Genomic DNA, 15,941 nt, shown 5'->3' with positions numbered 1-15,941 from the left:
TACTTGGCCAATGGGCGTACGCCTCAACTCCTACCCTCTCTCAAATGAAATTTGTCATCATACAAAAAGCAGGCTGGAAAATACACAAATATGATTTACTTCTACTGTATATATATTTGCGTACTCCGCCAAAATTCTGCTGGTTTGAAGCTATGGAGCACTGTGGTGGGCTATTGAATTCTACGCCGACATGACTTGTATTACCCGTTTTCTGTGCCCCCCCCCACCCTCCCGCATGGTCTCCGACATTTTGCCCCGCTCACTTCCAAAGGTCTAGCGACGACAACGGTAATGTGTCTTGTGTTAAAGTTGTTAAAATCCGATTTCAAATATAATCTAGGTCGACAGTGACATTGACGGTTGAACAAGAAAGAACTACGAACAAAATTCGCCACAAAACAAGAGGTTTAGCTGTACCTACATTATTAGATGATACTTAAGATCCATTAATGTTCTGTGAAACTCCCAAGATCACTGATGTAGGACTCATTACCCCTTGTGCTAAATTAACTCTGCCCTGTGACTGCAGACCTTTGTTAATATCATGCTGTGTGCCTATATAAGAAATAGAGTGAATTCTTTCTGCTATTTATATACCAATAAGATATTTCTTCTATCTTTATGCCACCCATCACTGCCACCCGCTCCCCCCCCCCCCCCCCATTCTCCTGGTCCCAATCCCTGTTCGCGTGAATAAAGAAATACGTATAATAAAATTATACTTGAAATTCGCAAAGAAATTATACAATCTATATGCTATACGCGGACAACAAAATTGAGGATTGCTTTCTGAATATCTGCTTATATCTCTCTAGGCGTTTTTTTCTAGTTCCGGCACTTCAGAGGACCAACAGTCTTCAGTTGGCTAAATGTTAATTAGTTTATACTCATGTAGGCCTATCTATATACATCCATCTGTTATAACTTCTATTTCCATCACACAGGACCTGTGCGAGTTTAATAATACAGTGCCAATATGCATCTAATCCGCCAACTCAAAACACGTCAATGACTCACAGTTGAACAATATGCAATACGGTTTGTTGCTGCTACTTAATAACTTGCCAATACGAAACCGCATAATCAGGAAGATATGACTCATGGTTTGACGTTTAATGTTTCCCCTTACGGAAACGCTGATTGGACGATGCCGTATTTCTTTGTCGCGCCACAAAGAAATCTCCTCCAATGACACCGAGAAAGACAGACGGCTTTATAAATCCGAGCGCGATTTAATTTCATGTCATTATTTTTTCTGTGCCTCGTCTTCGAAGAAGCGTCAGGAAAACTACTGTACGTTTAGCGAAGAAATTCCTTTCTTTTCTATATAGTCTTAGGATCAAAACACAGAAACAAAATGGTAAGTACATCTTGATACGTTTGAACTATAAAAATAAAAAAATAAATGTTTGTAGGAACCTGGCAAGATTAGATGATGATGACGTTAGTTCAGGGAGAAGAGGCAACGCCCTGCAACTACATGTGCACACGCATCAGTGTCGGGGGTTATCAGATGTAGATGAGTTTCACGTAGTCTGTGTTATACCGTATATACTCTATATAGGGGCATATGATGAGTTTAAATCGTAGGCTATACCTACTGGATTCTTCCATCATATTTAATTAATCTAAACATATTCCTATTACAAGAAAATAGCTGTAAGGTCCATATAGGCTATAGTTTTAAATAACTGACCATATCGATTTCTTGGCAAAAGATTGTAAAACTACTGTAAACGGTGGAGACTGGCGAGGTATATCTTTGTTATATACGGCACATTGCATAATGAGAATGTACAGGCGTGCGCCAAAACCACACCTCATCCACGTGTAACACGTGATATTTATAATCCGCTTCCAGTGGCATTCCCCTCCCCCTCACCTCCCGCTCAAAATGAGAAAAACTGTGAACTTAACTATCAGGGGTTGTTCTGATGTTTTGTACTCTCCGTTTTATTATAAAAACATACCAACTAGACTATACAGTTTCATCTATTCCTTCTCATTTGCTTTTCTCTTTTCCTTTGCGGAAATGGGGAGTGGGTCACACAATGTTTGTCTTCACTCGAAATGAACTCGTTGACATTCTAAAGCGGAAGACTTGCATAAATTAAATATATTATTGCTGTGTGGTTATGCATTATAACATCAGATTTTATACGACCACTTGTATGTATGTATATTAGATCCTCCTGCAAGCAGGAACTCGCGAAGAAGCCTCATTGGCTTATCAAGGCCGCAAGCTGACCGAAGTCAGTCTCTTACATTCATATTTAACGTCCATGATTATGAATTGTTAATTGTCAACAACTCTGCAACTGGACGACATACATTAATCTGGGAGTGACTCGAACCGGGGACCTTATGCTTGAAAGGCACCGGCGTTAACCACTGAGCTAACACTCCATGAAAACTTGTATATGTAAACTCATTACCTAGGGCATAATTCACGCACCGTATCTAACTAAGTTCTCCCCATGTCGCTTACTGCTTCCATCCCTCGCTTCCCAACATATAACCAGGTCTGCTAAAGTTAAGAAATGATGCCAAACGATACTAAAATGTTAGTTTTGTCTCATATTCCATGTGCGTACTATGTCACATATATATCGTTACCACGGACTCTTAGAGTTTACCACCCTACCTCACCCGACATCTCAGTTACAAGCGCATGCGCGCAGCAGATCAGTAACCCTATCATTCTTGTTTTCAAGTTTCCATACTTACAGCCTTGTATACAGCTTATTCGAGATACTCAGCATGTAGTGAGGTTCATACCTTTACTCATCCCCGACACAAAGCGAAGATTATTCTGGTTTTGATAAGCACACGTTATGAACTTATGATTAGCAGACCGATTTCCTACAAAATTAAAGTACTTAAGTAATGAGATTTAAAATTTATCACTATGCAATGCCATGATTATGAACGGTCGGATATGCTGTCGAGCAAATATACGCCGTATTTATTAAGAGACCGTACTAAAGTACTACTCTACTAGTTCGCATTTAATTGTTCATTTCGCTCAGTTACTCTTTTTTTCTTTCACAGCGTGAGTGTATCTCAGTTCACGTTGGGCAGGCTGGAGTCCAGATGGGCAATGCATGCTGGGAGCTCTACTGTCTGGAGCACGGTATCCAGCCTGATGGTCAGATGCCCAGTGATAAAACCATTGGAGGTGGTGATGACTCCTTCAGCACCTTCTTTAGTGAGACTGGAGCTGGCAAACACGTCCCCAGGGCAGTCTTTGTGGATCTGGAACCAACTGTTGTTGGTTAGTATAAATATAGATGAAACTGGGAAAGTGGTCGGCGTCACCATTGTTGTGAAGTGGGAGGGATATACGGTGGGGGGTGGGGAGGGTAGCTGTATTTCATGTGTGTACGTGTGGGGAGGAGGGGTAGGGTGGTTTCAAAGAAGGGAAAACACAGAGATGTATACATAACATTGTGTAGAGGGTATACAACAGTTAAAAATGGAACTCATAGGAGGAAAGGATTTCTCGTCCGCAGTGACACCTCTGTGAAGGAAACCTGCCATGATTTGCTTTACAATGCAATGAAAGTCAAATGGAGCTTTATGGGTTTCTGGAAAGTAATTAAATGTTATCTGTGACGTCGACGTATATTATTCATTATCCCTCACACCCTCCCCCACGTTTGCAAGAAAGTTGTCACCGAAAGTAATGTGGTGCAGTCATCACTTGGGAGAAGTAAGTTTCACACATTATGTGGAGTTAAGTGAGTTGAAAACAAATACATAGACAAGTGAAGTTGGACTGTGTCAGCTTTTAAGAGGGTAAAATGCTATTTTCCGCATGCAGGCCTGAATATTCCCACTGTTTGTAACTAACTCTCTTATACGTTAGCTGTCACATTTTCATGTGATCTCAAACTTTACGGTTTTCCTGTTGCAGATGAAGTTCGACGTGGTACTTATAAACAACTATTCCATCCTGAACAACTCATCACCGGTAAGGAGGACGCCGCCAACAATTACGCAAGAGGACACTACACTGTCGGCAAAGGTCTTATTGACATAGTTTTAGACAGACTAAGGAAGCTTGCAGACCAGTGCACAGGTCTTCAAGGGTTCCTCATCTTCCACAGCTTTGGTGGTGGTACTGGATCTGGTTTCTCCTCCCTCCTAATGGAACGTCTGTCTGTCGACTACGGTAAGAAATCCAAGCTGGAGTTTGCCATCTATCCAGCCCCACAGGTTTCCACTGCTGTGGTGGAGCCATACAATTCCATCTTGACCACCCATACTACCCTGGAGCACTCTGACTGTGCCTTCATGGTAGACAACGAGGCTATCTATGACATCTGTCGTCGTAACTTGGACATTGAAAGACCAACCTACACCAACCTGAATCGTTTGATTGGTCAGATTGTTTCCTCCATCACTGCATCCCTGAGGTTTGATGGTGCCCTCAATGTCGATCTCACTGAGTTCCAGACTAACCTGGTACCCTACCCTCGTATTCATTTCCCTCTGGCTACCTACGCCCCTGTCATCTCTGCAGAGAAGGCCTACCATGAACAGCTTACTGTTGCTGAGATCACCAATGCTTGCTTTGAGCCTGCCAACCAGATGGTGAAGTGTGATCCCCGTCATGGAAAATACATGGCCTGCTGCCTCCTTTACCGTGGTGATGTTGTACCCAAGGATGTCAACCAGGCAGTAGCTACCATAAAGACCAAACGTACCATCCAGTTTGTTGACTGGTGCCCAACTGGTTTCAAGGTCGGTATCAACTACCAACCACCAACAGTGGTACCAGGTGGTGACCTCGCCAAGGTCCAGCGTGCAGTCTGTATGTTGAGCAACACCACCGCCATTGCTGAGGCCTGGGCTCGTCTTGATCATAAGTTTGATCTGATGTACGCCAAGCGTGCTTTTGTCCACTGGTATGTGGGTGAGGGTATGGAGGAAGGAGAGTTCTCTGAGGCTCGTGAGGATCTTGCTGCTCTGGAGAAGGATTATGAAGAGGTTGGAGTCGACTCCAATGATGGTGAAGGTGGAGAGGAAGAAGGTGATGAATATTAATGAGCAGCGACGATAAACCAATTACAACTGCTTTCGTATTGAATTCGATCCCGTTTATAACTTTTTTGAAAACTTCCTTGCATTAATTTCTGTGATGCTTTTTGATGTGCTATGCCAGTAAACTATATACTTGGCAAAATAAAATCCTGCCTTCCATTTGCCGACTGCTTCCTTCAGTTACTGTAATCCTTGAAGAAAGATCAAATTTCTTACGTTGCTCTCCATGTAGCAAAAGATGATGATGGATTAAAGTTAGACATTCCTTGTTCATAAACGTAGATTAGTGATAGTGCATTAGCGTAGTATAATTATTATTATTAGAAGACAAAACAAGTAGTCAGAAAAAAATGCTTTCCGTAGTGTTCTCAGTTTTCTTGTAATTTACAAAAAAAAGTAGAAAGTTTTGCTTCAAAAGGTCGGCAAAGAGCCTTTCATTTGATGTATGGTATATGTAGCTATCTAAGTAGAAAGTTTGTAGCAACTTTGGCTAATGGGAGCTGTATAACAACTCAACCGAGATTAAACACTCCCTCTATTTAGAAAAATTCTTTGCGGTCTCCTTGAAAACGAACCATGTGCTGTGGCGTGATTCAACAGAAACAGAAACAAGATTTCATGTCTGCAAAATGTTCGTCGTATTTTTTTTATTGGCGGGATAAACCATGAGCCTATGGTTAACAAGTGTCGTTATGAATCGCTACAAAGTATCAGCATAATACGACAGTCTTTTGCAAAAAAGGGATCCATTTTATATTTTTTGTTTTTGTTTGTTTGTTTAAGTTTTCCACAGTTGGGAACCTTTTGTCTTAATCTAACTACCAAATTTTTGTTCCATTATTGCGTTGCAGTTTTATATTTTTTTACGAAATTTTTGTCGGACGTAACATTCTTATGCATACCAATGAACTAAATCCACCTTTATTGTGGAACATTTCCATCATTATAGTACTTACACAATTATTACATATAGGCTTATCAATGTTATATGTTGCTACGTAATAGACTACAGAGAGCTGGAATTATTCTGTTTTTATCTGAGGCTGTTTGTCAAATCCTCTACGTTTGACTCATTAATAAACATAACTGCAAAATGACTGACATCCTGTAGAGTTTGACCTTTATACAAATATTGCTTGTTTTACGCCAACTAGTTTGGTTTCTTAGGCATTTATACAGCTCAATCAATCTACCGGACAACTTTGACCTAAGACGAGAATACCTTAAAGAAGAAACTATAATTGTCTATAGCATGTGTGTTCAAATTATTTAAAGATGGTTCGTAATAAGGTGCAAAGTTATCGAGCAGTTATGGACCACAAATACACGAACTGAGGTCAAACCTAATGGTAGACTATAGGCTTCTAATTCCCCGTATACCTTGCCCTTTCATTCCTTTCTTTTGTTTATCAGAGAAATACGTAATCAAATTCGATCGAAATAATACAATGAAGGTAACAAAAACTGCATTTACTTTCGCCTGCTTGAAAGACGGAAAAGAAAGGAAAAAGGTGTGTGAGGGAGGGGAGGAGGAGGGGCAGGGGGAGGGCGCCGAAAGGAGGAGCGGGCTCTTTCACTATATGAGTCACAAATTTACATTTTTGCCCAATTACCCCTGTGAACATAATGACACGGCAGTTATACGATATGCGTGTATAGCCAGTCCACACGAAAGTGAGCCGAAAGAGGGGGATGGGTTGAAGGGGGGGGGGGGGGGTGGTGCAGGTGATGTAGACATATACTGTATTAACATCGTTACCGCATGCAGCGTAAAGATCATGTCTCTCCGTTGTCCGCTCACGCGCGGATCACTGATTCCAATACATTCAGGTCCCTCCCCGCCCCATTCCCATATTATCTCTCTTTACTTCACCCTTTTTTTTCATTATCACACAAATCATTTATAACCACATCCTGACGTTTAGAGCTATTGATATAGTAATAATTTATGGTCTAAATATGCCTCACATTACATAATATGGCGTTATATATTTTTTTATTTCTGGGGTGTGTTGGGGGGGGGGTAGACCCCATACCCTCTGTATGGGAGTTGGCTTCAATGACCCAAAGGGGAGCCCCGACTACTTTAAAAAATCCCTCATTCGCCTTTTGTCATTTCATGCAGATTCACCGGGCCCCTACATAATATCATGTCTGATAATTGTGAATGTATTATTATTTATTACCACAACTTGTGTTTAGAACTACTTATGTAGATCTAACTAATAATCTCAATATGTCTCAGAATGTACTAAAAGTGACGTCTAGTTTTTTTTCCCATTTTTTCCTGGAGTAGGGCCCAAGACCCCTCCTCTACATGGGAGTCGGTTTCAATTACACAGGGTAGCATCCACTACTTTATAAATTCCTTCATTCGCCTCTAGTCCTTTCATAAATGTTAAGGGCACTAACAAAATCAGTCGCGGGAAATTTCGAATTTGCCCTCCCCCCTCCCTCACCTTCCCCGCAAAACATTTGAATTCATGCGCAAGCCACTGAGAGGAGCCAGGTTCCGACCACTGGCTTCATTTCAGGCATTAATGAAACTATTTAGAAGGGGTCTCCTGGACCCAAAATAGCCCCTAGTCGATCTATGTTTCCGCGATTGGCAATTACAATCTTTAATAAACTTGCGCTGCCCCTGCCCCCCCCCCCCCCCGCCAAAAAAAGAAGCAAAAGTCCTCACATTTTTTTCACTGTTTCTATTCCGCTGATGAACTCACTTGAGGCACAACCGTAAAATATCTGTAACCTCAATCCGCCTTACACAAACCTCTCTTTCTTACAGAATGACAGTACGAGGTACGTTTTTCTTTTGGGGTAATATAGAAGGCCTAATAATGAGCTAGGTGGAGGTGCACTCCATGTAGCTGTTGGTCAAAACACTACCCCTTACCCATAGTTCCTTTATCATCAAATTAGTCACTACTTAGTACTCGGTATATCCTTTTAGGTCTACAGGCAAAGTTGGAAGCTGATACTTGGACAAAGAGACTCGTCATAAACAAAGGTGTCTACTTCTCTGTTCCCTTAAAATCATTTACGATTTTAGCCCATGGCAAAGAAGATAAATCGCCATTGTTAAAAGTTTGCGTTCTATTAGGCCTTATACGGTTTGAATATTAAAATACAGCAACTGCTGCAAAATATTCAATGTGTGTATGAAAATATAACAATTTGCTTGTGAAATATGTAAATTGTTTGTGAAATCATTAAGCTAATCAATAAATCGATATATCAAGCGGTAAATTATGTGAGTTTCTGAGAGATGCTAGTACAAACGCATGCATTCATTAGCAAGCGGCTGTACGTACGTAAGACGCCCTGTGCAATTGGTTGAAATGTTTGAAAAATTCTGGATTTGAATTAAACAACCAATAGCAATCCTGCTCTCCCGCCGCAACATGTGTGATTCACACATAGCGCATGCAGGTCCTTTTACTCGTGTGCTGTCAACCGGAAGTCAATCAAATTTTTGCGCCATCGAAGCTCCATCATAAGCTTCCGACAAAGCCATCCACAAATTCTTCCAAATATTGAAGAAACAGCGTCACCGCTACATTCGTTTTTCATAAAACCAACTAAGAAATTCATCAAGAATCAAAATGGTAAGAAAACATTTATTTTAATTGTAGAGGATATCTTTAAATGATGAGAAATGTTCAAGTAAAACAGGCTCAAACAGCTAGGTGTGTCGCATGTCGGCCGCTTTGTATCCTAACGTTGATCTAGCCAGTACAAAGACTAGGACTGGGTGGTAATTACTGTTATGTGTGCTATTGCGAAATATCATACGGAGAGTTTGCCAAGTTAGGCGTTAGCTAATGAGTAATGTAATGCTGCAATGCAAGCGTGTACACAACGTAAGCTAATGCCGTGCCAAGTTCAACTTCAGTGTCAAAGTGAAATGATAAAGCTGTAACTACAGTTCATTCAAACCATATTGGAATATAACAAAAAATATTATGATGCAACTAAACAAATAACATATTTTTTTTAGTCAATTATGTGATTGGTTTCAGTTAGGGAAGTAGCCATTGAGGGTGAATTTGTATTGCAGATTTAACTAGATCAGAACTATATGTGACTTTTGTTGCCTAGGCTAGGCCTATGTTACACTTCCTTGTTTGTATAATCTGTTAAGTTGGAATGCATGTTATCTTAAGTTAGGAAGGTTTCTAGTATGAATAATGTGTACAGTTATTTAAACTTATCAGTTAGTTTTGGTAGTATTTTCAACAGCTAACCTAAGCCCTTGTGTTATCAATTCAAAGTGCAGATAAGGTCTAATTAAAAGTAATATTTTCTCCTGGGGTAATTATTCAGATAAAAAAAACAAATTTGCCACTGAATACTATTGTGTGCTACAGTCTAGGCCGATGAGATGAATATTAGCAGGCAAGACAACGAGTGAGGGAAACAAAAAAAAAAACAGGCGAACTTGGCTGTATGGATTTTCCCGCCTTTTTCAGTGTTGACATAACTGTATAGCGCCACCCTACGTAACTGCTTGTAGACTATATGTGCATGTAGACATGATTAATTTTTGCAGGCAATTCAATTTGTGGGAACAAAAATAACATGCAAACTTGGCTGTATGGATTTTCCCGCCTTTTTCAGTGTTGACATTTAGAAGTATAGCTCCATCCTACATATGTGCATCTAGACTGACAATTTTCTAAATAGTATGTAGGGTAGGCCTAACTGGCCTATCTTAAATGGGCTATGCAGTGGATGTAGTGACAAACTTTGGACCTTGGCAACTGTATGACACTAAATTGTATTGGAATTGGAACTTGGCGAATCGATTACCCCATTCCGTAAGTGGTTCAACCAGAAAGTTAAACAAAATGTAGAGTTTGCAGTTAGCAGGAGGGGAAAAGGAAATTTTACCATTGCCAACAAAAGTCCAAGGTCCTAGTCAATAGGACCATGCTGTTGTGAATAATGGTTGTATTTGTGTTCTGTTTTCCTTCTTGAACTTTACATACCTCTGAATCATTGAAATAACATATTTTATTTGATGAAAACAATTCCATATAAGGTTGTTGTCATAATGTTCCCACCTGGAACATTGTCTTGAATATGTACAATTCACAAACAAAAAATGGAGATAGACATCAATTATAGCGCAAAAGCTACATCTCTTATTTATTGTAAATTTCTACTTCAAAGGTATTAAAAATAATCGGACAAGAGTATCAGAAAAGACTGCATCTCTCCTCACTAGCTGTAGTCCACCCTCTGCTAAAGTCAATTACTCTCCCCCTCTCACCTTCTTTGTTCTGCCCAACATCTCCTCCCCAACAGATCTGGACTTGTTCTTTCCCCCCCCCCCCCCCAAAAAAAAATTAAAACAATAGTGTCTTTTTTGACCATGTGATCACCATGCATCTAAACAAGGATGAGTAATAGACCCAGGTCAAAGGTCACTGGATTGTTACTATGGGCAGTTGTTCATCCTCTGCCCACCAAGGAGAAAACTACAGATTCCTTTAGGTGATACATCTTTAAAGTTGTAAACAATTAATGTTCCTTCTCTTCATACAGCGTGAATGTATCTCTATCCATGTCGGACAAGCAGGAGTCCAGATGGGCAATGCCTGTTGGGAACTCTACTGTTTGGAGCACGGCATCCAGCCTGATGGTCAGATGCCTAGTGATAAAACCATTGGAGGTGGTGATGACTCCTTCAACACCTTCTTCAGTGAGACTGGAGCTGGCAAACATGTCCCCAGGGCAATCTTTGTAGATCTGGAACCAACTGTTATAGGTAAGAGACCACTTCCAGCAAGGATAGAATAATTTAGTGTTTGCATTTTGTGTACAGTTAGTGAGGTATCCTTTTTGGTTTTGATGATAATCGTAACCATTGCATTCATGATGGCATGTGTGTGTGTGTGAGTGCTTTTGTGACGCCCAGCTTGTAAACACGATATCTCAAGAAGGGAAGGTCAGACAAATTTGATATTCAATGTATAGCAGTACCACAATGAGTTGAAGAAGCCGATTGTTTTTTGTGGAGGTCACAGGTCCTTGTAGACATGATATCTCAAGAAGGGAAGGTCAGACCAACTTTATAGTTAATGTGTAGAAGTACCACATTAAGTACAAAAAATGTATCCTTTTTGCGGAGATCAAAGGTCATTTGGGGTCACCAGGGGTCAAATTGTGAAACTTGTAAACACGATATCTCAATACTGGAAGCTTGGGCCGACCTCTTTTTTACTGTGTAGAAGTACCACTTTGAGTTAAAGAAGCCGATTGTTTTTGGATGAGGTCATTTGGGGACAGAGGTCAAATGTGAAACCCTTGTAAACATGTACACCCTCACTATACATGACGTCAGATTCACAAAGAAAACTGCTCATGTTAGATCATCGAAACCACAAAGCATTTTGGCATTCAGGTTTCATTTTCCATTTGTTCACAATATTGAATATAGTATGGTTTTTGTATCAATGCTGTTGTATATCTCTGCACGTTATGGAAATTTGCCCACTTTGCATTAAATTTAAAATATTGTGCCAGAGAAAGTAATCGATGTCCTTTAAAGTCAAATTTTTGTAAAGTGAATTTGATGTGAAAACTTTGTGATACTCCCCCAACGATGTGACACAAACTCCTTCCTTCTATCTGAAGATATAGATACCTGATAATGGCTGTTGAAGGAAACTTTGATACCTTGATTGCATTATTAATGATGATGTATATGGCCAATAACCTTGTATCTGATTCTCTGCAGATGAAGTCCGTACTGGTACATATCGTCAGCTGTTTCATCCTGAACAACTCATCACAGGCAAGGAGGATGCTGCCAACAACTACGCAAGAGGACACTACACAGTTGGAAAGGAGCTTATCGATCAAACTCTTGATCGAATTAGGAAACTTGCTGACCAGTGTACCGGTCTTCAAGGGTTCCTCATTTTCCACAGCTTTGGTGGTGGTACTGGATCTGGTTTCTCCTCCCTCCTAATGGAACGTCTGTCTGTCGACTACGGTAAGAAGTCCAAGCTGGAGTTTGCCATCTATCCAGCTCCTCAGATTTCAACAGCTGTTGTGGAGCCTTACAATTCCATCCTCACCACCCATACTACCCTGGAGCACTCTGACTGTGCCTTCATGGTAGACAATGAGGCTATCTATGACATCTGTCGTCGTAACATGGACATTGAAAGACCAACCTACACCAACCTGAATCGTTTGATTGGTCAGATTGTTTCCTCCATCACTGCATCTCTGAGGTTTGATGGTGCCCTCAATGTCGATCTCACTGAGTTCCAGACCAACCTGGTACCCTACCCTCGTATTCACTTTCCTCTGGCTACCTATGCTCCAATTATTTCTGCAGAGAAGGCCTATCACGAGCAGCTTAGTGTTTCTGAGATCACTAGTGCGTGCTTTGAGCCCGCCAATCAGTTGGTGAAGTGTGATCCTCGTCATGGCAAATACATGGCCTGTTGTTTACTGTTCCGTGGTGATGTTGTTCCCAAAGATGTCAACGCTGCAATAGCCAACATCAAGACTAAACGTACCATCCAGTTTGTTGACTGGTGCCCAACTGGTTTCAAGGTCGGCATCAACTACCAACCACCAACAGTAGTACCAGGTGGTGACCTCGCCAAGGTCCAGCGTGCAGTCTGTATGTTGAGCAACACCACCGCCATTGCTGAGGCCTGGGCACGTCTTGATCATAAGTTTGATCTGATGTACGCCAAGCGTGCTTTTGTCCACTGGTATGTGGGTGAGGGTATGGAGGAGGGAGAGTTCTCTGAGGCTCGTGAAGATCTTGCGGCTCTGGAGAAGGATTACGAAGAGGTTGGAGTTGACTCCGTCGATGAAGAAGCTGAGGAGTATGAGGATGAATACTAGATGGCCATCTTCTCCTTTGTTCTTGAATAGAATTTCTGTCTCTTCTCCTCTCACAGCAGTCATTACCAAACATGCCTTAGGCTTGATTCATATTCTCAACTCTCATTCACAACTCGATACAGTTACAGTGCATTAATAGACTAAGAATCAGTGAAACTGCTTGGTAATCACTTATCCTCACTCATTTTGTATCTCATTAACTTTTTTTTCACATCATAGCAGATAGTTTTATGTCTTTTAGCACCCATCTGTTTGTTATATTGGCTTATTTTTGTGTGCTTGTTACACATTTTCTGCCATTGAGTGCAATTTTATGTTTAATCAAAAGTCCTAAACCAAATCAACTTTATTCCCTCATTTTATAAAGGCAAATCAAACATCTCAGAGTGTTGGTAGAGGGAAAAGTATTAAATAGCTAAGCTTATTAATAGTGAATAGACAGAAGCGTTATGTCATCGCCTCCTCAGATTTGAACCAAGGTTTAAAAACAAACCAATTGTTTAATTGAGGAGGAGGTGGAAGAAGAAGAGAGAGGTGCAGGAGAACAGTCCAGTTTGCATAGTTCTTGTTATGCTAGCATTCATTCCATGCAAGCAGCAAGTGAAAGATGTAGTATTGAAGCCTAGCAGAGCTTAGATGAAACAAGGTCAAACAAATGGCAACAATCTCACCTCTGTTTATGTGTAAACAACCTTATGTATGTGCAATAATCCATCGCTGTTTTGTTAAATTTCCTTGAATTGTCAAGTTCTTTATACATTCTTCAAAATCCATACAAGGTCAATTGAAGTAAAGTGGAGTCATGTACCTTAAAATTTGTTAGTAGCAACTTGCCAACTGGTTGATTGATGGCACAAAGTTTAGCCATATTGAATTGGACCCAATAGTGTTACAAATTCTTGTTGAGTCGTTGGTTTCATAGCAAGCCTACACTTTTGCTCAAGAACACAGCGACTCAGAAACCAGTCTTCAATTCTTTTTCTGGGCCTTCTGAATTTGTGCCTTACAGCTGGGTTCATTCCCTGATTAATAAGATTATGTCGGATTTAAATCTTGCCTGCGTAAAGAACTGGTTTTGGACATTAATGGGAATTGTAACTACCAGTTTGGTTTTTCTTCTTCTTTTATAAACAATGGTAATTTTTCTCTCCATTCTTCATTGACATTTATAACATGAAATGGCTCACATGACTTGGGGGGGGGTATTCCTTTTTATTTTAGATACAATATTGTGTTTCAAGTTTGAGATATACAGTTTTATTGCCTTCACACTCCTCTGAAATAAATCATTGTAATACTATTTACTATTACATAGGGTAAAGTTAGGGAACGCTTAAGGAAAGTTGTTATCAATGCAATGTTCTGCCATTGCTTCAAGAGGTTTGAAATATATATGAACTATTTTTGTATAAAATGGTGACAAAGGATGCTAGTTAATCATGTAAGGTAAAGGCCTCAGTGCCATCAGTAAATCTAAGAGCATACAACTCAAGCCAGTTACTCAGAAGGTATAGCAAAGAGGATTATGTATTGAGTCCGATCATGATTAGGGTAATTCAACACAGATACTTTGCTATCACTTTATCTGGAGGAGAAAATGAGTAGGGCAGGTGGTGAGGTGGGGTTGTGGTGGGTTGGGGGGTGGTTATTCCCACAGTACTACATAAAGTTAGTGTCTAAGCCTATCAGTATATTGTTTTAAAGGTTAGGGGATGGGCAAGTTTGAGAACAATGTTTATTTTAATTTATTATGACCTGTTCTCCAGTGAACAATGAATTTACCTTGTCTTGTTGGTGCTATAATTCACCATGGTCTTAGCTGTTGTGAAACTAGTTACCTGTTGTCAGTTCTGTGTCCAAAGCAAAGCTTTAGACAGATGTTGTAGTTGTTTATTATTCTTTATGCAGAGTCGGTTAATACCATTTGCTACTTGTGACCAGTCTCTTTGCTTGTGATGCATTTAGTATTTTCCTTGAGACCAAAACTATAAACATGAGGTGGATGAAATCCCCCAAAAAATGTTATTGATAGAGAAGAGTATTGTCTTGGACGTTTATCAGAGACAATCGAACGAGTGTGCTTACACTTTCATATACCAAACTATAATAAAATCATAATATGCTGCGAACTGAAACGATTATGAAGTTATTAACCAGAATTTCTATTAAAGAACAAAGAAATAGAACTTTTCAACTGTTCTGTCTTCATTGACGTTTATTGTTCTGCTTTTATTGCTGTTTGTTTTAGTTACAGCTGCCCCCCCCCCCACCTCATCGCCGACACAGTCGGTGTAAAACATGTCAACAGTACAGGCTTTGAGAATCGAAGCTCGTGTCAAGTATGAAATATAGCCGTGCTGTAAATGACCAGGTGTGCATATGGTGGGGGAGGGTGAAGAGGGGCTCCAGGATAGAATGGAGAGTATTAAAAAGAGATGGGGTGTGGCACTGGGATCGTCTGGGGATACACCCCAAGATAAACAAATTTAAGACATGCATTCTGAGGCATGTGTAAGGTTTAAAGGGTATAAAGACTCGCGCAAAAAAAAAACGTCTAATGCCGGTAATCTGACCTAGTTTCGAATGAGTTGTAACAGAAGTGTTACACACCACCATCGATCCCAGAAAATCCGCACACAGCTTGCTACCTTCGGTAATTAGACACTAGGGTACAGTCAGTACATACAGCTGCGGTCAATACCCACAGCACAGTGTACAAACGATACAGCGATGGACATATCAGGTCCAGCTAAAGATAACAAGGTAGGCTTATCTGTCTGCATTTTGTAGCGACAAGCAGAAAACTCCACTTGCAAGCAACGCAAGAGCGCGGTTTGGGCGAGTCTTCAATGCCTTTATTACTAGGTATACACGCAAGACCCTCTCCTTTGCCCACGCCACTGTTCCTGTCAGTCTCGGATGTCGGTGCACTATTGCAATCGTTAACAGAAAACTTGCTTCCTCTCAGCCTTCCCGAGTCCCCTCGCCTTGCAGAAACATCCCACCGACGGCATAATTAT

The 15,941-nt window shown here is 40.5% G+C and overlaps 2 protein-coding genes across 2 annotated transcripts; both read left to right on the top strand.

The window, feature by feature from the left end:
• The first annotated feature begins 1,198 nt into the window (after positions 1-1,198).
• On the top strand, positions 1,199-6,143 carry LOC139962423 (tubulin alpha-1 chain-like). Its single transcript, XM_071962357.1, has 3 exons — positions 1,199-1,360; positions 3,052-3,274; positions 3,917-6,143. Exons 1-3 carry the CDS (start codon positions 1,358-1,360, stop codon positions 5,047-5,049), a joined length of 1,359 nt encoding a protein of 452 aa, XP_071818458.1. The 5' UTR covers positions 1,199-1,357; the 3' UTR covers positions 5,050-6,143.
• Positions 6,144-8,493: 2,350 nt separating this feature from the next.
• LOC139962418 (tubulin alpha-1 chain-like) lies at positions 8,494-15,107 on the top strand. Its single transcript, XM_071962350.1, has 3 exons — positions 8,494-8,654; positions 10,597-10,819; positions 11,792-15,107. The coding sequence occupies exons 1-3, from the start codon at positions 8,652-8,654 to the stop codon at positions 12,919-12,921; spliced, it is 1,356 nt and encodes a 451-aa protein (XP_071818451.1). The 5' UTR covers positions 8,494-8,651; the 3' UTR covers positions 12,922-15,107.
• Positions 15,108-15,941: the final 834 nt, after the last annotated feature.

This window comes from Apostichopus japonicus, chromosome 21 (genome assembly GCF_037975245.1).
Source record: "Apostichopus japonicus isolate 1M-3 chromosome 21, ASM3797524v1, whole genome shotgun sequence".
NCBI classification, from domain to species: Eukaryota; Metazoa; Echinodermata; class Holothuroidea; order Aspidochirotida; family Stichopodidae; genus Apostichopus; species Apostichopus japonicus.
This window is presented reverse-complemented; position numbering and strand designations above follow the sequence as displayed.